General features: G+C 44.7%; 1 protein-coding gene across 1 annotated transcript; it reads right to left on the reverse strand.

Moving 5' to 3' along the window:
• Nucleotides 1–315: 315 nt before the first annotated feature.
• LOC144932216 (myelin and lymphocyte protein-like) lies at nucleotides 316–19724 on the reverse strand. Its single transcript, XM_078856166.1, has 4 exons — nucleotides 19239–19724; nucleotides 12727–12900; nucleotides 4859–4999; nucleotides 316–3731 (listed from the first exon to the last, which is right to left on the reverse strand). Exons 1-4 carry the CDS (start codon nucleotides 19374–19376, stop codon nucleotides 3651–3653), a joined length of 534 nt encoding a protein of 177 aa, XP_078712292.1. The 5' UTR covers nucleotides 19377–19724; the 3' UTR covers nucleotides 316–3650.
• Between the last annotated feature and the right edge of the window lie 6173 nt (nucleotides 19725–25897).

Consider the following 25897-nt stretch of genomic DNA (forward strand, 5'->3'; position numbering starts at 1 on the left):
TAGCAAGTCAATAAAAAAACAACGATGACATCCCACCGATAGCACACACAACTGTGTTGTTTTTGCAACAAGGTGAAGTATCCATTTGGATATCTCGCAGTGCATTATTGCAACTCTTATTGAGAACGGTCCACGGAAGAGGATGCTGTCAGCCTGGAATCGCAACTCCGAAAGCTGCATCGGGTCCTTGTACCAAAAGTCACCAAGTTGGCAATACTGCCCCTTTACTCAGCAGGCCAGACATGGCAAGTTATGTAAATGTATGGCGCGAATAGCACAATAAATGAATACAGTTTCAACAACTGTTTTTATTGTTGCTATAGATAATGACCAGAGCACACAACCACCATGAATTTTCCTTTTTACAGTGATCCCAACCCACACTTGTGGTTTTGTAAATGGTGATATTCATTTTATAGCATGAGTTATACATAAACACAATTTGACCGTTCATTTGAGTAAGATAAATGTACACCTATGAAAGTTGTTCAATGCTGTTTGTTGATTCACTGCGGTTTGTTGAATAACCTGCACGGCCATAGATCACTTGCTTGTCACCCTGTGAATGCATTTGCCTCGACTGTAAAATACGCAAGGCTGTAGCGCCACCTATCAACAACATGTGCACACACCTATTAAACCAAACAATTACATTAACGTGCAGCCCTTTACCAATGCACTGCCGAATGGATACAACATTTCACAACATTGAAAGGCTGATAAAGTGGTTATTTTTTCTGAAGTACTGCAAAAATAAAGGACATATAACACAATATGGTGACTTTACTGCCAGAGCTTATATGACAAAGTAGCCACAATTTTGTACAGAACAGTGATGGAATGTTATCCCACAATGAGACTTGAGACCATGGTTTTGTTTTTCATGTCCTAAACTATTTTACCCAAAACATATTTGGAGAGATAGAACATCCCACTTTCCAGGGTGTCCAGGATCAGCAATTGCCAAACAATGTGGGCTTTTTGCGTCGTCACTTATGGACCGGCGTTTGTGGACGTGTTTGAATGTCAACTAATATTCCTTGGCAAGTGATATCTTTCTTCAAGAGACTTTAACCATTATACTGGTTAAAGTTCACCGATTTTAGCAGAGCATAGCTGTGATATGGAACAAACGGCTTGATCGTCAGCATTGCTTCAAGCACCCAACAGCAAATTAATGTTTAAGTCTCACAATAACATTGTTTACCATTTTAAATGAAGACAAGGCAAAAATAATCTAAATATTTTAAAATAAGGGCAACTCAACAATTGCCATCAATAGAGCATTGACTGCAGGCCCATGTTGATAAAAACGTGAAATCATTTTATAAATTGGACTCAAGAGAATTGTGGTGTCATTCCATTACACAGTGCGTATACAATATTAACAGTATTGTATGGTACCAATTGTTACCACGAACACACAAATTCATTCACTCAGATCCTGTGTAAAACTAAGATTTGGGGACAAGAGACACAAAATATCCCATTTGAACAAAACATCTCCTGTTGTGTCAGTGTATGACCAGTGTAAATACGATTGATATGCAAGTGTATACAATGGTACAGGCACACATTTTCCAAGAACAAATCACAAATCGATCTGACAGAAGTAAAAAAAAATCGCATGTAGAAAATGCATTTTCGATTCATCAGATGTCCAGTGGGAGGGAGATAAAACAGGCTTTTCACCAACACACACACACACTCACCAGCGTGGTGAAGAGCAGTCGAACGATGCTGTGACCTCACATCGCACTAGGCGGCCGCCAACCCATTAACAGATTGATAAATATTTACAAAATGCTGTGGCTTGGCTCTCCAACACACCGGTGTGCTGTGCTAGTGACGAATGGGTATGTTCTGTTTACGTGACAACCCTTACTAGTTGGCTCTGTCGGGTGGTGGTGGGTTTTAACGACACATTTAGATATTTGCGTGATCTAACCCAAAAACCTCTATAATGGATATTGGTCGCGAAAGCCTCTGTGTTAAACAGATTGACATATAATTAGAAATAATTCAACATGTAACAGGAGATTTTGCCCGCAAGTGAAACATGCACTTGCAACTAAAATAAACAAAGCATTGTACACCCTGGGAATGAACGCTTCAATTGATTTACTTTAGCAATTTGTACGTATGCTTTATTTTCTTTTATTTCTTTATAGGGACTTGCTTACCTTTCCTATACTTTGCACTCCTATCGGTTGTTGTATTGTTTCTTGTTGTAACTTTTTGACCCACCCCTACTGGAAATCTATTTTTTTTAAACAGCTTCATAGCTCATCAGATTCCTCCAATCTAAAATAAAGATTTTGATTCGGATTCACTGAATTAAAAAACGAAATTTTTCAGAGAGGGTCTCATGGCACATCTTTGGCCAATTCCTATAATGAGTGTTAATCTTCTTGTGGGACAAACTCAGAACCCGGAGAAAACCCACCAAGTACAGGAGGGGGCGACACTCAGAGCTCCGCATGGAGAGAGACTCAAGGAAGCAATTGCTGTACCACCTGGCCCACCCAGCAGCTCGGCTCAACTTTACAACACCTGGTGATAAGCAGTCTCCCAATTCAAGTACTGTACTAAGTTGCACTACCCTGGCATTGTAAATTTTAAAAAAATTCATATCCAGGGCAGATTAATCTGATTTACAAATGCAAGTGTCACTTGCAATAATGTTGAAACCGGTAGTCAAAATAGTTTGCAATACGGGCACTTTGTTGTACACCAAACGTGTGTAGCGGCACTGTTTAGAACTCTTCCAACTCCTATATGGTACTACGATGTTTCTGAAGAGTGGAAATTGCAATCGACATGAGCTGTAGAATGAATACGTTTTAGAATGGGAAAATGTTCATTTCGAGCATTTGGTAAAACTAAACTCAGAGTAAACAAATTAAATACAGCGAAATGAAATTAATCCACGAGGTTTATTAAAGGACTTGGCTATCGTAAAAAAAGATATACCAGTTCATCAATCACACGTTACTTCTATATTGGGGCTGTCTACCCTGGAAAAACACTTTACCAGAGAACTTTGGGTAAAATATCCCACTCAATAAAGATTTCGGAAGGACTTGAGTATGCAGTGCATTGGAGATGGCAAGGAGAGTAAGGTCCAATACACAGGAAGGTCGGTCTCCAAAGAGTTACCGGTGTAAAACAAATGTGCGTTATTTAACCCACTGATCATCAAGGGCATCCAGGACACATACGTTTTTTATGCTGGCTTGACAACCTCTATCTGGTGCGGAACAACAAAAAATGCCACAACAATTACGCAGTACTCCACTCCAATTACTTCTCCCTATATAAACGTGTAGATATGAAACATACCACCGATTTCAGCAAGCCTCTGTGCATTACAGATTCAAGCCAGCTTACTATTATGGCAAAAGACAGCGAAAATTTTGATGAAATAAAAACCCCTTAAAATTGTAATCATAAAACTTGATAGAAAGGCAGAAATGACAGGCAATGGGGAAAAAAAACAAGTTACAGGTTTTACAAGTAAATTTGTAACAATTTAAAACTGTAGTTATGTATACAACAATTAAAAAATTTATAAAAAAAAGACAAAAGCACATCCAGTTTTGAAGCAGACGATGGTCCACAAATCCTTCTCGAGCACATGTTGGTCCTGTTCATGGCTGACGATTCTTCCACCGTTTGAGGCTGATGAAGGAACTGGCTCCGTAAAGGGCGGTCACGATGAAGATGAACACCTGGAGCAGACAAATATGGAGATCACTTCGGTCAACTGGTACGACTATAAAATGGCACTCTGGCTATACAATGCCAGGTTGTAACAATACGTATGTGCAAATAAAAACAATTACAATAATACCATGGGAACCTCATTTGCCAGTAAAAATATGATAATTGTTTTTTTACCCTTCTATCTGGCAACAAAACTGACACCTTTTTACAAGGAGTCATGTTTGCATAGACCGCAATACCTGCAGTCATAATACAAACAAAAGACATAACTCTGATAATGTGCACTGTCCTTGAAGTTGATTGGTCCACACCCGAGACAGCTTTCCTTAGAGCCTAGTCTTTCCTTAGAGCCTAGTCTCACATGGGTTGGACCAGATGGCGTCATCTGGTCCAACCCATGTGAGACTAGGTGACTTTACCGAAAGAACCAAGAAGATGAATCCCTGCAGTCACGAAAGCTTTAAATCTAAATTTTTAAATCATGAACCTCTGTAAAAAAAAAAAATGTCAAACCCGGTGTTATACCACCTCATTAGTTTTCTTAATACGGTGCTTGAGTTTTAATACTATATCCCAGTGAACATGGAACATTGGGCCAAACATGGCATGTTTATAAAAAGGTAAGCTTCATAACGAGTTGCTAATTTACATGTGACCGAGCTATTTACAGTGCAATGCAACATGTATGTTATTTACATTAACAATGTATCATTTCATTTTTCATTAAGAATTTCGTAACACCGTGCATGTATATTCTTGGTTCTTTCGGTAAAGTTACGTAGAAGGGAAATATTAAAATAAAATAAAAAAACTATATTAAACAATACCGTGCATGTAGTTTCAACTTCAGTGTGAAGTCAATAAAAAATAATATAATGAGCAACTCACAGAGGGTTATATTCTGTATGCATGTTGAACTTATTTCGTACCGTGCGTAGCCAGCAGTGCCTTGAAAACAACACTTTAGTGTATGAAGAGCACCGAACTAAAACGGTAGGAATTTAATTGGTTTTTGATTGAAACGAGTTAATGTGTCTCGTGACATCATTCAACAATTATTTGTTTTTCACATTCTCGCCATTTACACTTCAACCTCTCATTGTAATAAAACACAAGTAAATACATTACTCACTGTTGCGGCGATGTTGAGCTGATACATTCTGAAATTCGACGAAAGCGATATAGGGATTTGCCCTATGCTTGCCGTTAAATAAACTTGAAGCACCGCTGCGCTGAAGTACAACAGAAATGCCATGGAATTGTAGGCAGCATCCTATAAAAGAGAAAAAAACGTTGAGGCATACATGACTTTTATATGCTCTGGTCAATGGGCCCCTCCCCTCCTCCCCCTCCTCCCCCCAATGCAGTAAGTGCATGGTGTAATCGTAATTTGCAAAAGATGTCCACAAATGCGACCTTTTCACATACAGTAGAGGAGAACGCTTATCCTCAGCCTTATTATCCGTAACCGATATTAACCACGGCAGCTATAGGATCTACAAAAACTCCTATTAGCTGCAATTTTTGTTTCACTCCCCTAACCTACTATCCATGGGTTGCCTGCAAATTCTTACCCCACAGATAAGAAGAACAAAATCACGGATAACCCCACGGGTTAAAATGAACCGTGATATTGGTACACCATATTACTGCAGATAGGAGCAGTTTTCCTGCATTCTCAATTTCCCCCATATATTTGCTTGCTTCTAATGTACAGAGCAGGACGTATAGCATTTACCCCCATGTTTAATGCAGTGTGCATTTTTTGTCACCCAGGAACATCTGTCCTTAACGCTCGTGACGTCACTCCACATCGACCAGCCCCCTCATTAATATTCATGAGCAGGTGACATCCTCCAAATGGACATCCCCCCACCCCTCATTAATAATCATGAGTGGGTGACATCACTCTATACGGAGTACTCCCCCCCCCTCACTAATAATCATGAGCAAGTGACGTCACTCCACATCGAACAGCCCCCCTCATTAATAATCATGAGCAGGTGTAATGAAACCAGATACCACCACAGCATGCACTGCTCTAATCATAGCAGGTGCCATCACAGTCAGTATCCACTGCTGTAATCATAGCAGGTACCATAGTCAGTATGCTCTGCTGTAATCATAGCAGGTACCACCACAGTATGCATTGCTGTAGTGAAAGCAGATACCACCACAGTATGCATTGCTGTAGTGAAAGCAGGTACCACCTCAGTCGGTATGCACTGCTGTAGTGATAGTAGATACTGCTATCGAGTTGGTAGATACTGCTGCATAGAGTTAGTAGATACTAAAACAGTCAGTATATACCACAACAGTCAGTCAATGCTGATACAGAGAGTATATACTACTATACAGTCAGTACATACTACTATGGTCGGTAGCTACTATAGTCAGTAGATACTACTATAGAGTCAGCAGATACTACTATACAGTTAGTCGTTACTGCTATAGAGTTGGTAGATACTACTGTAGGGCCAGTAAATACTACTACAGTCAGTAGTTACTGCTACAATCAGTAAATACTATTAAACACGAGCAACTACTGGCTCAGTAGATACTACTGTACAGTCAGTAGATACAACTACAGAGTCAATAGATACTACTTACTCTGTTGTATGTAGGGTGTGTAGGTATATATACCTACGTGGGGGTAAAAATATTTTTTGAGGGGGGAGGGTCGACAATTTTCGGAAACCTTTAAGGTCAACTATTTACCCCACACTTTCTATCATTGTGTAATGCGGGCGTAAGCGACCTTCCGGAGGTGACGTCACGGGGGGTGGAGTCATGTGACGTGGGGGTAAGGTTCGGGGCTTTAAGCGGGTAAACCGGAAGGGGAAGGTAGTCGGGGTGTGAGCGGAAAAGAGTGAGGCCACGCGGGCAAGTGTGGAGAGGGGGGGCGCCGACGGCCATCGGGAGCCAACCCCGAAGATAAGAGGAAGCTGCGGAGTGGTGTGCAGCCGGAGGAGGCGGCCTTTCGGAGTCTGCGTGATCTATTGGCCACGGCCCCAACATTGGATTATCCCGATTTCGATCACCCATTCATTCTTGATACGGACGCGAGTGACACAGGTATTGGGGCGGTGTTATCACAGTCTAAAGGGGGTGTAGAGCGTGTCGTGGCGTATGGTAGCCGAGTCTTGTCTCCTGCGGAAACCCGCTACTGTGTCACTCGCAGAGAACTATTGGCGGTTGTTTTTTTCCTACGGCAATTTCGACCATACCTCTACGGTCGTTCTTTTATTGTGCGTACGGATCATGCGGCCTTGCAATATGCCCTTAAAATTGACCAGCCATCCGGACAGTTGGCACGTTGGTTGGACACGCTACAGGAATTTTCCTTCCAAATTCAACATCGGAAGGGTGTGCGCCATGCGAACGCTGACGCACTTTCCAGATTACCGCGGCGCGGCCCTTGTAAATGTGAGTCGGGGACGCATAGGTGTTCGCCGATTCCAAACCCCCCTCAGCCGCTCACGCTGGCCGTCGAGAAGTCGGACACTCCGATGGAACCGGGACCGGCTGACGGGGTTTTGAATCTGCCGCGGTCTGTCTGGATCCGGGAACAGATGATGGATGAGTCATTGGTGTCCTTGCGGAAGCGGTCTGCTAAGGACAATGGGAGTCCGAGTACGGCTGTGGGGCCGCAAACCGCTCTCCGAGATGGTCTGCTTATGTGGCGGGAGGGGTTCCAGGAACGTTGGCGCCTGGTGGTACCAACGTCCTTGCGGTTCGAGTTGATTAGAACCCTCCATTGTGACACTCTCTTACATTTAGGGGTGCAGAAGACCTTGTTGACGTTGCAACGTCATTATTTTTGGCACGGCATGGCGACAGATGTCGTAGGGCACGTGCGCGCGTGCCCTGCGTGTGCACAACGTAAGCCGCCGAAACATCCTTACGTGCCGCCTCTCCAGTCGATTCAGGTGTCTCGAGTCAATGAATTGGTGGCACTGGACATATTGGGACCTTTTCCACCATCGGCGAGGGGTAATAAATATTTGCTGGTAGGGGTTGAGTACCTCTCCCGTTGGCCGATGGCCTGGCCGTTGCCCGATCAGTCGGCCGCGGCCATTACCGACGCCTTTTTGTTTGGGTATATTATGGATAAGGGGGCGCCTGAGAGACTCCTCACGGACCAGGGCAGGAATTTCTCTTCTAAATTATTGGCGGAAGTGTGCGCGGGCCTTGGGACTAAGAAAGTACGGACATCCCCATACCATCCGCAGACGGATGGTATGGTTGAACGGCTGAACAGGACATTGTCTGCCATGCTTTGCCATACCGTGAGTGAACAACAATCAGATTGGGATCTGCACATCCCCGGGGTGCTTTCGGCGTACAGGATGACGCCTCATGCGGCTACAGGATATTCGCCGTTTTACCTTATGTATGGTCGGGAAAACGTGCCGCCGGTGGATGTGCAATTGGGAACTGGGGTGAAGGGACCTCGGAAACCACTTCCTGAATACATCCAGGACACGGTTCGCCGAGTCACGGAGGCGCGGGAGAATGCCCGCGTGGCTACGGCCAAAGCCCAGGCCCGGAACGAGCGATATGCGCGACGGTCTGAGGGGGAGTGCCCTTGGAAGGTTGGGGACCTAGCCTGGCTTCATTGTCCACAGGTACGTCCGGGGACCTCGCCGAAATTGCACAAACCCTGGCATGGTCCCGTACGCCTCATTGCGGTTCCCAACCCACAGACAGCACGCGTCCAGATTGGGTCTCGTCGCTGGGTTGTGCATACGTCGCGCTTGAAACCATATGTTGCTCCCTTACATGATGCGTCATCCCCCAATATTGCCTTGCCGGGGTCTGTTGCTGCTGACTCTCCCCTGCCTGCGTCCATTGATCTCGCTAGAGCGCCTGTCGTACCTGTTCCAGACAGGCCGGCCGTGACATTGCGGGGGACGAGGGGCCCTGCTCGGAGGACGCCTGCCAGGTCTGCGGGACCTTCGAGCCCTGCAGCCCTTCCGACCCAGCTGCGGGCACGGTCACAGGACAAGCCCAAGACTAACTCTTTAGAGACACGGGACGGCGGTGGACTTCCAGCTGCGACAGGGGGATTACCCCCTGTCGTTCCTCGACTTTCATCGCGTTCCCGTTCTGCGAGTGGGCCGCCGACCGTCCGGGACGGGCCGGCGACCCGCACACGTTCCAAATCGCTTACGTTTCGTTGATTGTTGCTGTCTTGTTATTTTTTTCTTACAGTTGTATTTATTGCATGCTTTTGTACGATCGTTGATGTTGATTGCGTTGTTGTTGTTCTTGCTGTTACATTATATGCTTAGTGTCCTTTAGGGGGGGAAGCTCGGTTCGCCGCATTACGATTTGCTATTGGTCAGCCGAGGTCGGCTGGGATTTTTCTACGGGGGAGGGTGGTGTAATGCGGGCGTAAGCGACCTTCCGGAGGTGACGTCACGGGGGGTGGAGTCATGTGACGTGGGGGTAAGGTTCGGGGCTTTAAGCGGGTAAACCGGAAGGGGAAGGTAGTCGGGGTGTGAGCGGAAAAGAGTGAGGCCACGCGGGCAAGTGTGGAGAGGGGGGGCGCCGACGGCCATCGGGAGCCAACCCCGAAGATAAGAGGAAGCTGCGGAGTGGTGTGCAGCTGGGGAGGAGACAGCCAGGAGGGCTGCGTGTTAGAGGCAGCGGGGTGGCTGCCAGGAGGAGCTGCGGAGAGAGAGAGAGAGAGCAAGAAGCTGTGAGAGCTGCGGAGGGAGAAGAGCAGCAGCGAGTACAGCCAAGAGGGGCTGTGTGAGAGAAACAGCAGCGGAGCTGCTGTTGTGGATCGGGCCGACATTGGAGTCAGCACCGTGGAGAAGCTACAGAGTAAAGACAGCCGTGTGGGTGTACAGCACGAACCGAATAATAAAGGACACTGAGCCAGACATCGTGGTCCAGTCGTTTATTACAATTGTTTGGACTTTGCAAGCCTCTTATAATTTTGTTGGTGGAGAAATGGACAAACGGCCCATCGGGCTTTCACAATACCTTAGTATCTATGTATATGTAAGGTTTTTAAAAGAAGTTTTTGAAATATATTTTTCGCCCAGGCAATGCCGGGTACTTCCCGCTAGTATATTATAAAGCACCTTTATCCAAGGCACTTTACAAGGGTTATATGCGTGGTTCAATGAGGGTAGCTGGAAGTGATATGGCCAATTGGGATGGGGTATGGGGAGGGAGGTAGGTGGGTATGGGAATTACGGGTGTACCTAGGGATAGAGGGAAATGTGATCAGCCAGGGAGAAGAGGTGTGTTTTGAGGGATGAGCAGAAACGAGACAGGGAGCGTGCTTGCTGCTTAATGTGGAGGGGAAGTTTGTTCCAGTGGGAGTGGGCAAGTAGGGAAAAAATAAACAATGTGTCAATTCATGACTACTTCAGCCCACCACCGGGTGTTGCCAGAATTGTGGCAAAAATCGCACGATGATGCTGGATGTAATTGCCAGTGAAACGTCATACTACTCAAATTCTAAATGTTGGGAATTTACTCTCCAACACACCGGTGGGCTGAGGTAGTAACAAATTGGAACGTTTTATTTGCGTGACAAACCTTGGTGGGTTAACAACACGTTCATACTAACGTGATACAACCCACAAAAACGTTATTATGAGCAGCGTTGCAGTTATACTCGTAATGTATTCTTAATATTGTGTACCTTCGCTTGCTTTTAAAGTGCTGTGCTGTAAAGTTTTTGTTCAAATGTGCACTTCTTGTCCAGTATCCAGTAATTTATTTGTGCGTGGAGTAACTAATTTTCTTCAGATATTCACTTATCGCAACCTTTTCACTTTTACCTATTGCTCAGTTGTTTCTGTAATCAGGGATTTTTATAGCGTGATTTCAATGTTAAAATACATAACCACAATGGCACAAAGATATTTAAATGAAAACATTTGGCCTTTTTAAAATCTAAAAGCCCATAGTGTTAAATAAATATTTAGGCTCTTTGTCACAAAAGTTAGATTGCCATACATATTCAAATGTATAAAGCATAATAATTTTGTATATAAACGCATACATTTTCATAGCCATGCAGTCTGACATTTGCGGATGGGTATAGAGAAGTTTCAGAATCAGAAGTAGATTTTCCGAATAAAAAATAACCTATTGAGCTGTACATTTCTTCTTCAAGGTTGCGTGTGTATGTATGTTGAACTCCGTTCGCACCGTACTTAGCCAACCATGCTCATCGGAGGTGCAGGGTCGATGTGAAAAGGGTGACAGTCGAACCCGTATTAAAAACAATTTCGCCATTTTAAATACAGACGGACGCGATTGGCAGGTGCCCCCTTGTATGCATGCATTTCTGTATACAATTCATAAACGGCATCACTAAATCACCCAGAATGTGCTTTGTTTCAACAGATCTCTGGGCGCTAAAAACAGGCCGCCTTCCAAATGGAAGCCTTCAGCAGAATATCTTAAATTAACTATAAAGAGCCTGCAGCAATACAATTAAGTCCTGAACAAGTATAACCCGTAGAAACAAAGTTTTTCACTATAAATCCTTTATATGCGTGGCGGCTAGAGTCCTCTCGTCCTCTGGCTTGAGATGGCTGCCACCTATGGGTCAGATGATTGCATTGCACCATTAAGCAATTGGTATTCTTAGGTTTTTTCGGTAAAGTCACGTAGTTAAAACATTAAATGTTTTTACCTACGTGACTTTACCGAAAAAACCTAAGAATATGAATCCTTGCAGTGACGAAAGCTTCAAATTTAGAATCAATTGGTAATTAAATATAATATTTTTGTCCTAAAAAGTGTCAAATTTTGGAAAAAAATGTTCACGAACATTAATTGTCACGCACAACGAGTCTGTGTGGAAAATGTCAGCTCGATTGGATCACAGGAAGTGGGTTAAAAAACGACCGAAAGGTTTGCACGGTCGTAAGCAAGCAAGCAAACTTAATATAAAGGATTTATAAAGATACATTATCAGACAAAGAATCAAGATAAGATCAAATATAGAAAACTGCAATATTTCAGCCACGTTACCAGAATGAACGGTGACTGGCTGCAATGGATGGTGATGGAGGGAAGACTCAAAGGTGTTTGGGAAAGAGGGAGATGACGATCTGGCCGGACATCAAACCTTGGACCGGATGGAAGCCGTCTCAATTGAAAGGCGCAACGACGGACAGGGAGTAGTGGAAAGAGCACTGCAAGGGAATTCTAGTAAAGGAAACAGTCATTCCTCAACAGAAGAATAAGAACAAGCAGGATTGAGCCTGAATAGTGCTCGGATGGGCAATCAGCCTTAACAAGATGTTGCAGGGTCATTGCAGGCCGAGGTGTCAGTGGGCACTGCGGAAAACTCAGACCAGTGTGGCGAAGGTTGGTTTACAAACTCCCCCACGACTCCTATGGCTTGGGGAGGGCCTCATCACACTGGCCAGAGCGGATCGGTCAAGGTGACACCCAGGGCCAGTTCAGACATCACTCTCATCACCGATCTGAGCTGTGGACGGAAATCAAATTCGAGGTCGCCCACCTGAAGTTGCAGTGCGTCAATAGATTCACCACCATTATACGGTGCATTCAAGTGCGTAGCTATTAATCGGAGTTATAGCCATGTTTATTTTACTGCTAAAGGCAATTATTAATTTACATTATTAATTCTAATGATGGAAGGTGCTTGGTACGTTGTAAAATCACTTACACTTTGAAACAGTAAGACATTAAATGTCATAAATGATATTCCTATATTGTCAAGCATGGTTTAGCTCTCAATTTTGTTTATTCTCATTAATGTGTAGATCACCAATACGATATTGTTTTTGAACGTTGTATTTGGTCTCTAATGTATCTCAAACACCCCAATGTTCTGATGTACTGCATGGGGGGGGGGGTGCAGTATGAACAATACTAAACGATGATACAATGTAAATAAAAGAGCCATTGTCACCAAAACTGCAGGCAAAATCAATTGCATGGAATGTAACACATTGATCCTCAATCACGACGAAGTGAACCAAATCCATTACTCACCAGTGCCACCCAGGCATAGGTCTGCTGGGGGATGGACAGAAGGTATATGATGAACTGGGCGAGTGAAATAAAACACAGGGTCACCGACACGAACAGGATCCATCCGTGGGCCAGCTGCGTGGCATACACCACGTTGGTGGCCGCAATCATGATCCACACCAGAGCTCCGAATATCTAGGGCGAGAAAACACAATGAATGCCTAGTTAGTAGCATCACAACCGCCTCAAGTCCTGCACATTCATCATTTTTTTTATATTTATTGTACTTAGACGTGCGTCGTTCTATTCCATTTTAGTGAAAAATTAAGCTGACGCCATTTAAAAAATGTGACTGGATGAGGTGTCTTCGGGCCGGTGCTACCGAGGCTCCTGCATTTGCATCTGTGGTTTCAGCCACCCGTGAATAACCCGGGTTATCACACGTGACAGGTTGATGGTCTTAACCCAGTCAACCACACCGTGACCATTAGACTTGCTCTTTGCACTGCTGGATAAAGGTCTCCAAGTTGTTGCCACCCCTCGCATTCCTGCGATCCGTGTGGTGACAATGACTGTACGTGAGTTTTGCACTAAAATGTAAAAAAAAGTTACAGCTCTGAGAATGAAACAATTAGGTTTGACTACCATACGACCAACATATAAGCAGGTTACGTGGGAACGCGTAGAATCCCTATTGCAGGTAAGGGCACACTTAAAAGGAACCTATTTGGCAAGCAGCCCATTTTTCTCGTTGCCGATGTTTGCAGATTGAGTTCGGCTGTCGCTCTGGTTGATAATTCAGGAGTATTAGCCATCACGGTGGACGTTAAAGATCCTGTGACGTTACTCAAAAAAGAAAAAGCCATGGACCAACTGTTACAGATAACTTGCCAACTTAGTTGATTGGGGGGGGGGGGGGGGGCAGACAAAGAAACCCCAAAGCAAAATCGCCCCCTCCTGGCAGACCGATGCCCATTTGTAGGCCGGTGCTGTGCATGCCGTCTACCACAGGGACAGCTGCCACTGTTGGTCACCTTGGGTGAGATGTGGTGAAAGGCTCTGTGCGTAACCGAGACATGTGTACCCTCACCTGTAAATGCAAATTCTTATTCTCCAATCAAGAGCTTGGGGTGTGACAGTTCCGAATGGACTTCTTCATCTCATTAACTGATGCGGTTAGCACAATTGCTATTTAAAAAAATACTATTATTTACAGTCTGTGTTCTACCCATGCAGGCCTTGCCACAACACCGTGTCAGCCATGAGGGTTGTTGGACCATATGTTCCCACTCAGTGTTGTTATGAAAATGGAGAGGCAGAAAAAATGAAAACAAAACCATTGAGAATGGCAATTCAAATCCAATACATCTTAAAATAAACCACGGAATTTGTACCTCCAGATATGCATCACAAACATGAGTCAGAAAATAGAACCAACGCATGAAAAGTATGCAAAGAAGCATGGAGGAGGTGCATGCTTTGAATTACACAAAGACAAAGAGAACATGGTTAAGACAACATATACAAATTATACATCGTATTGAAAGTTTATGAAAATGGGCAGCACTGGACTGTGGGAGATTTCTTAAATCGCTGCAACTCTTTCCACCCTGCACTATAAAATGGGCACACCACAGTTGCTTGGTAGGTCATGTCTGGTGGTGGGGTAAAGTGTGGGTACTCGTACCTCTTTCAAAAGCATTTGGCCAGCTTGGAAGTGGAGGCCAAAATTCGCTGTGAAGAAGGGCTCTCTGGAGCTCGCTCCAGTGGGGGGGTCCTTCCATCAGCGATGAGGAAATCATTGCATTGCTGTTTTATTGCCTCCAAGTGGCACCACGATGGCAAGATGTTAACTACCTCGCCTAGTATACAGAAGGCGGTGGGGGTTCGATCCTGACCCTGACGCCTGGATATTTGGAGTTTGCGTGTACTCCCATTGGTCGCGTGGAATTTTATCCGGGTCCACTGGTGTTTCCTTCTACATTTTGAGAGTTTTTGGCTGCTATAAATTGCCACATAAGACACTTCGTTAAGCTATCATGTGTGGCCAGGGCGATTCTGAAAAATGGTTATGAAGCTCGGTGGGCCTTACCTGGTAAAATAACAAATAGTATTAGTCGTAGTAATAGTAGTAGGATACATGCGAGAAGGGATGATGGCTGTTAGTTGAAACTAACAATGCACAGGCAGCTAAATGAGGATATGCGGCCGAGAGGATGTTCACGACTGACGGAGGAGCGGTGAGATTAACTCTCGTACAGGAGCTACTGGAGATGGCTTGTTGCTGCATCACAAGGTCATCAAAAAAGCCGATGGCTTGGGGTTGCCTTCATCCAGCATGAGAAAGCTCAAGGCCGACGATGATGATGATGAGATATGCAACTGATTATGGCAGAGGGCAAACTCGGAATTTCCATGCTGAGAGCTCAAATCGTAAATCCATTAATTATCATTTATATTACAATCTAATATCATTGCACTCTAGATTTGTACCTGCACAGTACATTTCTGAACAGATGTACAGTAGTTGTAACCGCCAGACAGATGTATGCTTAAGGATCAGGGTGGAAAGAAACTGTAGAGTAAATATAATTGACAACCGATGGGAACGCAGCCCAGATTGACAACAGAAAATGTAATGTTCATCCAGTCAGACAGGTACATCACACTGTACTTCAGCATGCAATACAAATCAAAACAGGCTTTTTCTTTAAAAGGGAAGCTTTCCTTTCATCTTTGCAGGAAATCTATTGGCGAAATAACTCAAGTCGATTGTGCTCATTGAACAATTGCGTCTTATACTGGCATTGAAGGAGAATATATTTATATATTTGTGTTCGTGTATTTCGCCGGGGTTTGACATTCAACCTGCTCTTTACTGCAATTGAGAAATGTTAAAACAATTAGGAGGGTGACCAGCGGCACTCCCTAGCACCTGTTTAGAGAATTTCATTCTATTTTAAAAGCATCCTGAGGCTTGTTCTCACAAGCCTCATTCCTAATTCACATATCAAACTCTCGTATTTATTACACAAACCATCAGCCACATGGCCTTCCGGGAGTGCATCATTTCAGCAGCATTGTTTCAGCAGCACCAAACGCTGGACCGGGTTTGACATCGGTATCTCATCAGCACTCCGGCATGCCAAATTCGATGCTGGTTAACTGCCCATCTTACAGGTAACGACCCTTTCCTCCCGATATGGGGTCAAAGTTTGGCAGGAAATTATATGATATGTTACGTATTATTATTTTGTTGTCATACCTCGTGGATGGATGTCTTTCTGCTTTAAAATAATTGCTTTATTTTTATTTAAAATGCATGCCTAGTTGCTCAGTTCAATTGCCTGTATTTTATGCAAGAGGCATTTATCTTTCTATAGTCAAGCCCAGTGGCAATGTGGTAGGGCGCAAGTGTTGCTACCTTTGGGGTACCAAAAATCTGGACATATCATGGGCAGAATAATATCTCACAATACCAGAAATGGGGATAATTACATGTCGTGTAAATGCATTATCCTGAGTGGTGTATTCTTATGCAATTGACAATAACTGAGATTGCTATCGCCCTGGTAAGACTTACAGATTCATCAGCAAAGCGGCCTTAAATAAAAGATAATGATTCTGGGAACACCAGAACAGGCGGGACAACCCTCTACAATGGTCATCTCATTTGAGAGTTCATATTACAGATATAGGTCGGCTAAGGCCATCGTCTCTGGGGTCAATACGATGAGTGCAGGAAGTCAGTGGCTGTCCATTGGGGTATCTCACAAGGGTCATGAAAAATCACTGATGAGCATTGTGTGGTTCTCTCGAGGAAATCCCCACCGAGTCTCAAGATATAATTTTAAGTCGGGTTCTGACATTTATTTGCAGTAAGGGGGCGATGTTGTCACGTGTAATCCCACTTGAGTTATGTGTTGGTAATTGTTCAGCATTAGGACGTTTGGCCAATAAAATATCAGCTACATCGTCGGGTTTTTTTGGTCAAAAACATTGCAAACCTGGAGACAACTCATGCCGAACAAGGGGAGAACATACAAACCCTCAGACAGGTGTTCAAGTTGGGAACCATTATATAATGTTAATGGTCGAGGTGATTTGCCTTACAAAGTCTACTGATAGACAGCTTGTTGGCAAAGTCTATAGTGTACAGTAGGGGTTAGAGTGGGATTCCTAAAAGTGAACCTTGCACTCCAGATAAATGCACGCCACCCTAAAAGGTGTTTTGTCCCCCTCTATAGCTCAGTTGTTTTTATCCGTTTGTCTAAACAAAGAGTTCCAGAGTGTTCTTCCTCTCTAAAAATGCACCAAAAAACGATTCTACTGCGAGTTGTGAAATGAACTTTGTAAGGACATTAAACAAATGATCACCAGTGCTCTTTTTCTGCAACTGAACTAAGCTCTCCATCAGTCATGGCTAATAAAATAAATGTTAAGTATTTCCGAGTAGACAAACTTTTTTTTTCTTGGTTCTTTCGGTAAAATCACGTAGACTTTACCGAAAGAACCAAGAAGACGAATCCCTGCAGTCACGAAAGCTTTAAATCGAAATTTAAACCTTTTTTTTACCTAAGTGTGCCCGTGTTCTGACGTGCAATCGGACGATACTGATACCATCACCTTTGATGGCGTTTGAGCCAGCGGAGGAAATTCCACATAATCGTGACAAGTGCCGGTGTTTCTTCATAAGACAGTGACAACCACCACTGAATTATCTGGCAATTGTTTAATGGCCATAGATAATGATCTAAGTCCACACCCAACCAGAAATTTAACCCGCAAATCAGACGATTGCAAGTTAAGCACCATCTAATCACAGGAACACCCGGGCAGGTATGTGCCTTTCCAACACACTAAGCATATGGTTCACGTAGGCTTAGATCATGAAGTTACCACTGATGTAATGATATACAGTATAATTTCAAGTTGCAAAATATACCTATGCTGTGTCATTGCCTAGCTGACAAGTGATCACCATTCAACATTACAGACAGCAGTCAATTTCACCCATGATGCCCATGCAGACATCGCCCTATGCCAATGGTGTCCACCTATACAGCAATAGGCAGGGATTTAAATGTAGCCATGAGCGTTACCAAGCACAACAAGAATACTCAAAGGTGTCTGTGCTTTGTTCGCCAATCTGAAATCCTTAGTACAAGGCCAGCTTTTATGACAATCCTAGAGAAAATAGTTTTCTCCAGCAATCAGCGATGCATTTCCATATGCATAGCCTTGTTTATGGTGTGCAGTATTTAAGGTTTATCCAAAACAGGAGGTCCCTCAAATTGTCAACAAAAAAGCGCATGACAATAGGGTTTTCTCCTTTTTTCTGGCAACAAAACAGGTGTTAAGATGTTAAAACAGCAAACTGAAACCTTTTACAAGGAATCACGTCTGCATTAACCACAATGCTTGTGGTCAGAATGCAAACAAAAAAACACACTCTGATAATATATGCATTGTCCACATGCTTTGTAAATAGTTGCAATATGTAGGCTAAGCGTGGGCATGAAAGAGTAGGCCAAATAACCGTTAGAGAGGCTCTGTGGAGCTCACTCGAGTTAACTTGGCGCTTTTCTTGCGAGAAATTGCGGTGCTCCACATGTATCTATAGTCATGGTTAAATGGGAAAAGGTACCCCCCTTTAAATGAAAGCAAAAGGTGAACAAAAAAGCCACACCTTAGCCTCACAGAGCATCAGTCATCTTTACACCGTTTTCACCCATTGCCCTTCTTCTTGCATAATTTCCAAAGTAAGCCTCTGCCAACTGTGTGCCGTTTCACCTTCAGCAACAAGTCAGTTTTCATGTTCCATTGCTGGCAAAAGGGTTAAACGACGAGGCTTGGGTGTGGTTTGTGGTTACTCCTTGCTCAACGACAGTAAACGAGATGGGGGGTTGGTTGGGGATGCTGCAACTTTTATGCTTTGGTTTTAGAAAAAAACTGAATTAAAAAAAGACCAGGGGTTATTTTTTTGAGTTTGGTCATGTTTTATATTAACATTAAACGTGCCGTGTAAAGAACACACACACAAAAAAAACATTGACATTGTTCGCGGTCACCCAATGCGACAAGGTAACGGCTGTCGCGGTGTGAATGACAATTTCCTGACGAGGTATTGCCCCAGCAGTGTTCATTGCCAGTGCGATATTTTCAATGGCATAAATCGTACGACTCCCTTAATAAGTTATGCGCATATTTGACATTCTTAATGAACCTCGTTTTCAAAACCAAGTGTTCAAGGGGAGTGTTTGTTCTTAAATTGCATACGTTACATCCGTGTGCAATACATTAAAACCATCACATCCGTCGTGATGCGAGCGAGCGAGGGAGGCGGGTGAAGCCTTCTCGTTACGTACAGATTGCAATAACCAAAAAGCAGCGAACACACGAACCATGATCCCCACAAATGGGCAGGAAGAAGCCACAACACCCATACAGGTGAATCGTTCACGCAGCACACCCCCATCCACCCCCCCCCCCCCGTGCACACGCAAACACGATCCCTCAACTCCTTTACCCACCAGCTCTGGCATGATGAGAATCCCCGACAGCCTCCGACAGAGATCCGCACCGAGCGGGAGGTTGGGCGAGATGGAGGCCTGGCCATAGATATCCCCAGGTGAGGGGCCAGTGGTGTGGACAGGTGGAGGTGCATCCATGGCCGACTTCTTCTTCTTCTTCCTCACGAGCCCTGCGAATCGCAACTGCTTCAGGTGATTATTGAGCTGCGAGCGAGCGAGCGAGAGGAGCGAGAGGGTCTCCGTGTGTGGTAGGGCACTTTGGCGATACAAGAAGCCGCTCAGACGCAGGTGGATGGGACCACCGACTTTACCGTGTGGCTGTGGCAAGGAAGAGAGCCCTCTACTGATCCTGAGCCAAGCGTCCCCCTCCCCTCTCTCTCTCTCTTATAAGCTGGGTGTGTTGCTCACGTCGTCTGACCTGTTCCACCTGTGTGGTCGCCCTTGCAAAAGTGCCGTTGCACAATGCCTAAGCAAGCACACGCCTCCGCCCCCACCACCTCATCCTCCTCCTCTCTCAGCTGCCAGGGGCAACATCGGCAGGTCCCGCCCACAGTCATTCCTGAATGCTTCCACGACTCTTGTTTGCCAAGGGAAGCCGAAATGAGTCTCTAGGCTGGGTTTTTTTAGGAGGGTCCTGCCAAGTTTTTTTTATTTTGTTGCAGTGGTTGCGGGTGGAGGGATGTTGCTGCTGCTGCTGCTGCGTGTAATCTCAATTGAGCAATTTGAAGGTGCTCGTTCAGCATTGGGATGTTTTGGCCAATACCAATTCTAGGTTAGATTTTTATCTATGGGAGGAAACCGGAGGAAACCCATGCAAACAGGGGGAGAACATATCAACTCCACACTAAAGGTGCCCAAGTCGGGAATCGAACCCAGGTCCTTCTTGCTATGAGGCACAATTGTTACCACTGCCGCACCCTGCCGCATGCACGTGGTACAAGCGGATTTACGACTCATATCGAAAGTAAATTGCACGCACAATGAAGAACAATAATAGTATAATTTTTCAATGACCATTCAGGTTCCCTGTTAAAGTCTCCTTCGGCTCTTCGTCATTCTCACAACACTCTCTCTACACAAAGGTGTTCTCTGCCGTTTGGAAAACACGTGGAGGCCGTTGTGTGCCCTGCCTGGAGGAGAGACCGCATATGCGGAAGTTTCTCGAAGTGGCATTCCTTACCGGAATCGGAATCCGAGACTATCTCTCTGTGTGCTGGGGCATTGTTATGCAGAAGCGAGGGGTGTGCCCTTCATCTGTCGAAGGGGCTTTTTTTAATTCACTAGAGCAGTCGGTGCAGTAAGTCTCCATAATATTGACCTGTGGTTGTCTCCCTGTGAGGCATGAAAAGTCAATAACCGCCAAACAATTGTGCACATGATGTTGACCGCAGATCACTCTGACTTGAGTTTATTTGGTTATTTGAGAAGTTTAATGTTTCCACTGCATGTACTGTGGTTGCACTCGGGGCCAGAATGGTAAAATATGGGTCTCATTCCTGGGAATGAATCGCCGCTTAAACTTGTGTAAAATATGCAATGACAGCATGTTGCTTGATTTTCGTTTTTTTGAAGATCCGTCATGTTAAACCACTGCTGGTTGAAGGCCTCCCCATGCTGTTTCCATCATCGGGGTTGTTTCACCATATTTCACCTCTCCTGGTCAGTGTGGGTTGGTGAAGTGGGCCACATGGCCGGTTCAGATATCACTTTCCGCTGATGTTAGCCATGGCCTGGCTTCGAACGCAAGGTCATTGGGTTCTTCCCCCGCACCTCAGATTAACGCGGTTGATTAAGTACGGTGCGAAAGAAGTTCAATTACATACATAGCAGCATAGTACTATAACCCATGTGTCACCACTGCACCTTGCAATAGACGAAGTATAAATACTGTAAGGGACAAATCAACCGATAATATTTTTCCCATGAGAGTTTGAGTATCATCAACGTGTACTATAAGTAGCTGATTCATGCACCTCCAATTATCACGGTTGGCTGCGTACGGTGTGAAAGAAGTTCAACATACATACATTGCTAATGGTCGCTGGCATCTCCTTTTCGATGATTCTCACAACTTTTTGTACCACTTACATTTATAATTAGAGCTCCATATTGAAGAATGTTCACAACATACTGTGGCTTCGTTGCTCCTCCCCTAGGCAGAACAAAAACATAGTGTGGGTTATTTGTGTTGTGTTTTGCAGTTGTAGGGAAATTAGATATTTTGGCGTTATTTGACTGGTGTTGCAAGTTAACTTAAAACAGTGGGAAATGCCTCAAAAATGCTGTCCCGTATTATTGCCATCAGGCCTTGAAGGAGAGCAAACAGTCTTTAAAATAAATGTTAATATTACCATTAGTTAATATTTAACTTCTCGTTTGCAAATTTTGGTGAGGTAGCATTGATAGAAAGTATCGTAACTCATTGTCACATGCCATGCAAATTCATTTTAGATTTCAACCACACGCTATTGAGTGCTCTGTTTATTGTTCAAGAGATTAAAAAAAGTTAATGTTGTGATTTCAGCATAAGAGTTTAAAAGGGCGTATACTAGGCTTAAAAGTATTGGCATATACCAGGCTTAAAAGTATGGGCGTATGCCAAGCCGTTAAGAATTCCCCACACCAACTTTTAACGCATGCTCTTTAAACAAGTAGCCACTGTGATTCGCAGGAAGAAGTGACTTTTAAACTTAACCTTGCAAAGCAAACATTTTTCCACAAATATTGCACAATGTGATCCGTCAAAGCTGTTGTTAAGGTATAATGGACGTGTGTATTTTGTGTTTGTGTCATTCTTCAAAATAACTGAGGCTAGTGTTTGGAAGCTTGGATGTAACCTGCCCATTTTTTGAAAGCCAGTCAGTTATGCAACATCCTACAGACATGTACAACTACTCAGGGATACGATCTACAATTTACGAGGTGAGAAATGGAAATTGTGGGTGGAAAGGTGGCGCACTGGTTAGTGCACCTCCGATTTGCATGGTTTGGCTACGTAGGGTGTGAAAGAAGTTCGGCACACACACATAGTGGGCCGCGCGATGAACCCGATGACCTGAGTTTGGTGCCACGGTGGCGAGATGTTAACCTCCTTGCCAGGTATGCAGCAGGTCGTGGGTTCGATCCCAACCCTGGCGCCTGTATATATGGATTTTCCATATTCTCTCCATGGTCGCGTGGTTTTTTCTCCGGGTCCTCCGGTTGTTCCCTTCACATTTATGGACATTTGCTTAAGAGTAATTGGTTGCTATACATTTCCACATGATAAGCCACAGCGTTGGGCTCTCATTTGTGGCCAGGTTGCTTCTGAAAAAGGACTGTATAGTTCAGTGGGCCTTACCTGGTAAAGTAAAAGTTTAATTTAATTTTAATTTTAAACTTTTTTTTTATAAGAATCCTGGCCAGGGCTAACAACATTGGCAAATGATATCTGAACCAGTCCAGGGATCAACCACCTTCACCAACCTACACTGACCAGCGTCCTGAAGTATGGTCAAACTTCCCCCATTCACCAACACGGTGTGCCAAGGCATTCATCCAACAGTGGATTGACAAAAGGGCTGTAAATTCAAACTATTTTATTCCTCAATATTGGTACAAATGTGCCATACACAGTGTATTTAAAAAAAAAACTTTTTGTACTCCAAACATTAAGGTCATGGCTTCACAGGAATATAATGTCATAAGGTGAACATAACGCAAATGTAATTATTCCACTGGCAAAGCAGTTCTGGAGGGACCCATGTTTGTGGTATCAAATGATGGGGTTTAATAATTCAGCACTGACACATCACGCTTGGACGCAGCACTTTGTAATCACTGGTGTGACGACTTTCAGTGTCGAATACAAAGCCAACGTGACAAACGCCAGCTTTTTTGTAGTTTTAAATGTTTATTTGTTTCCATTGTCAAAAAACATGGTACCTTTGCAACAATTCACATCATTGTTTCGTTGGGCTCAAGAGTCGATTGATGGGAACCCAAAGGGATGGTTTTACTGGTAGGAACCTTCTGGTTACACCAGCCCACAGGGGATTATTGTGTCCGTCCGTCGTGCAGGGAGGGGCTGTGTGGGGAGGGAGGGGCTGGGTGGGGAGGGGCTGGGTGGGGCTGGGTGGGGCTGGGTGGGGAGGGGCTGGGTGGGGCGGGTGGGGAGGGGCTGGGTGGGGAGGGGCTGGTCACCCCGTGGTGCCCTTATAAAACTCAACGTGTAACCTACTCACGCCGGCTTGTGCCCGCCCTCATAGTCGGGCATATTTGCGGAATACACCACGCCGCCGTTTACCCTGGCCATTGACCGAGCAACCCAACGTTCCTACCAGCTCCCTCCGCAGGAATGTGCTATGTTTCTTGCACTCGTTTGGAGGGGGGTGGGGGAAGGGTATGGGGGTGAGAAGGGGGGTAGAGGTGAGGTGAGGTGGGGAGGAGTAGAGGTGGCGGTTATGTAAAAGGTTGATGAGCTCCCCATGTTAGCTGGGGGGTGATCTTATACGGGTGGGGAGCGGTAGTGTAGTGGTTAGCACGCTGCGCCCTGAACCCGGCGACCCCTAGTTCGATTCCCGCTCACGGCCAGCACCAGTGACGATTATCTGAACCGGTCCTGGGCCTCCCCTAGGTCTATTCAGCCTCAAATGAGTACCTGGTGCGGTGTGTAAACATCGGCACTGGGGAGACAAAGGCGGTCGGGCGTGGTGCTGGCCACCCACCCCCTCGTGTACCGTTCCGGCCTTCATAGGTGCTCGCTAACAGCACTTGCCCCTACAGTCTGTTAAGGCTATACGGGGGATCTTTGTGTTTGATCTTATACGGGAAGTGGGGGGGGGATATTCCTAGAGCATTGGGTTTGGGTGGGAGGCACAGGTTACGATTGTTGAGGGTTACTCAGATATGGATCCATTGTTCTGGTGACACCAGCTTTTAACAATAAGAATGGAGAGGAGAGTAGACGTATAGCCACATAATGCATATTTAAGCGTGAAGCAATTATGGGAAAGATTCCCACCCCCCACCTCTGTCCACCCAGCAGTATAAATGGGTACAGCCGGCAGGTGACATGTGGTGGCATATATTGTGGGTACTACTACCTCTTACAAAACATCTGCGAGCGTGGAAGAGTAGACCAAATACCCGACTCGGGTGCTCGAGAGCAGGGGTCCCCAACCCACTGGGATTTTTGCACACAGCGTTGGTGTACGGTGTTTTTTCTGGAAAAAATTGCTGTTTTTTCCTGGATTTTTCTGTTTGCACATAGTCACTTTAAGATGTTTTCTTGTTCATGTCTTTGTTTGTTGCGGTTGCACCCTATTCAAGAGCCGAATGGCTCACAGGGTTATACCAAATAAATGAAACTGAAAATGTAAACCCACGGACGATACCGGCCCGTGTCCTGTTAGGAACCGGGCCGCACAGCAGCAGCAGCAGGCGGTGAGAGCGGCGAGTCAGCGCGTGGCCCGCCCCCATTGTTTTATTATTCACCACTTCCGTCCGCGCCTCTATCCCGCACTGCGCACTTGTCTCAGTCGCAGTGTTGATAAGCCCACAAGCTGCTAACCCAGAGCCAAAATGAGTAAAAAATAAGTAATATAAAAAATTTTTTAAACACGCTTTCATGAAATGCACCGTACTCGTAATGGAAGAACTCCACGACTCCAGGAAGTGGCCCCGCAGCTTGCCATCACGTAAGGGGCCATGGTGATTTACAGTTAACGTGAGTTGAGCGTGGACAATTAGACCCAAGCCGAAACATAACATCTAAAAAATAATGTTTAAAAATATATTTGTATTTTAATGATAGAATATACTATTGTCATCAGTATGACATAAGTATACCAAGTTTGCAGTCGATACCACATTGGGAAGTGGGTTAAAATTGAGTTACAAGATTTGAGGATACAACAACAGAGAGTGAATTAATAAAAAGCGTGTAATTAAAAATAATAATAATGAACGTTGCTGGAGAGCTTCTTTGAAAAGGGGGAAAGACCCAATGATGACCCCCCCCCCCAGTCCGTGAAAAAATTGTCTTCCACGAAACCGCTCACCTGGTGCCAGAAAGGTTGGAGACCGCTGCAGTCTAGAGGGAGGGGCTACACCTTTACCTTCTAACTTTTTAATCAATTATTATCCAACGCAAACAATTAATCCATAGTCTACACAAAGCATCCACGTATTTGATTTGCAATTAAGCTGCTTGATAAATGACTTGAAACTCGGCTCCAAGAGACCTCTGGGGCTGAGGCGAGTAAATTATTAACGTTTTTATTAACACGAATACTTTCATTTAATACAGCATCATCCTGTTCCCACAGAATCCCACTTCGGCATGCTGTGGTCATTGTCAGATGATGATGTGGCGGTTTCCCAGGATCGAACTCAGGTGGCCATGTTCATAGTGCTGTGCACGCGCTAACTCATGTGCCACTGCTCTACCTGCCTTTGCACGAATGGTGAAGACATGTCAAGGCACACACGTTTGTAAAATATCAAACCCATTAATCCACGTAACCAGTGGCGTTCGTGATACGAAGCGGGTAAACCAATTCTAACACTTTATGTAAATCTTGACAAATTCGTTTGATGAAAAAGTTTGCAAAACTGTTCCCGTAGTAATCAGGCAGGGCTTGGCCGCATTAAGCCCCTGAGCCCCAAGGCAACGATGG

This window comes from Lampetra fluviatilis, chromosome 5 (genome assembly GCF_964198595.1).
Source record: "Lampetra fluviatilis chromosome 5, kcLamFluv1.1, whole genome shotgun sequence".
In the NCBI taxonomy this organism is placed as follows: Eukaryota; Metazoa; Chordata; class Hyperoartia; order Petromyzontiformes; family Petromyzontidae; genus Lampetra; species Lampetra fluviatilis.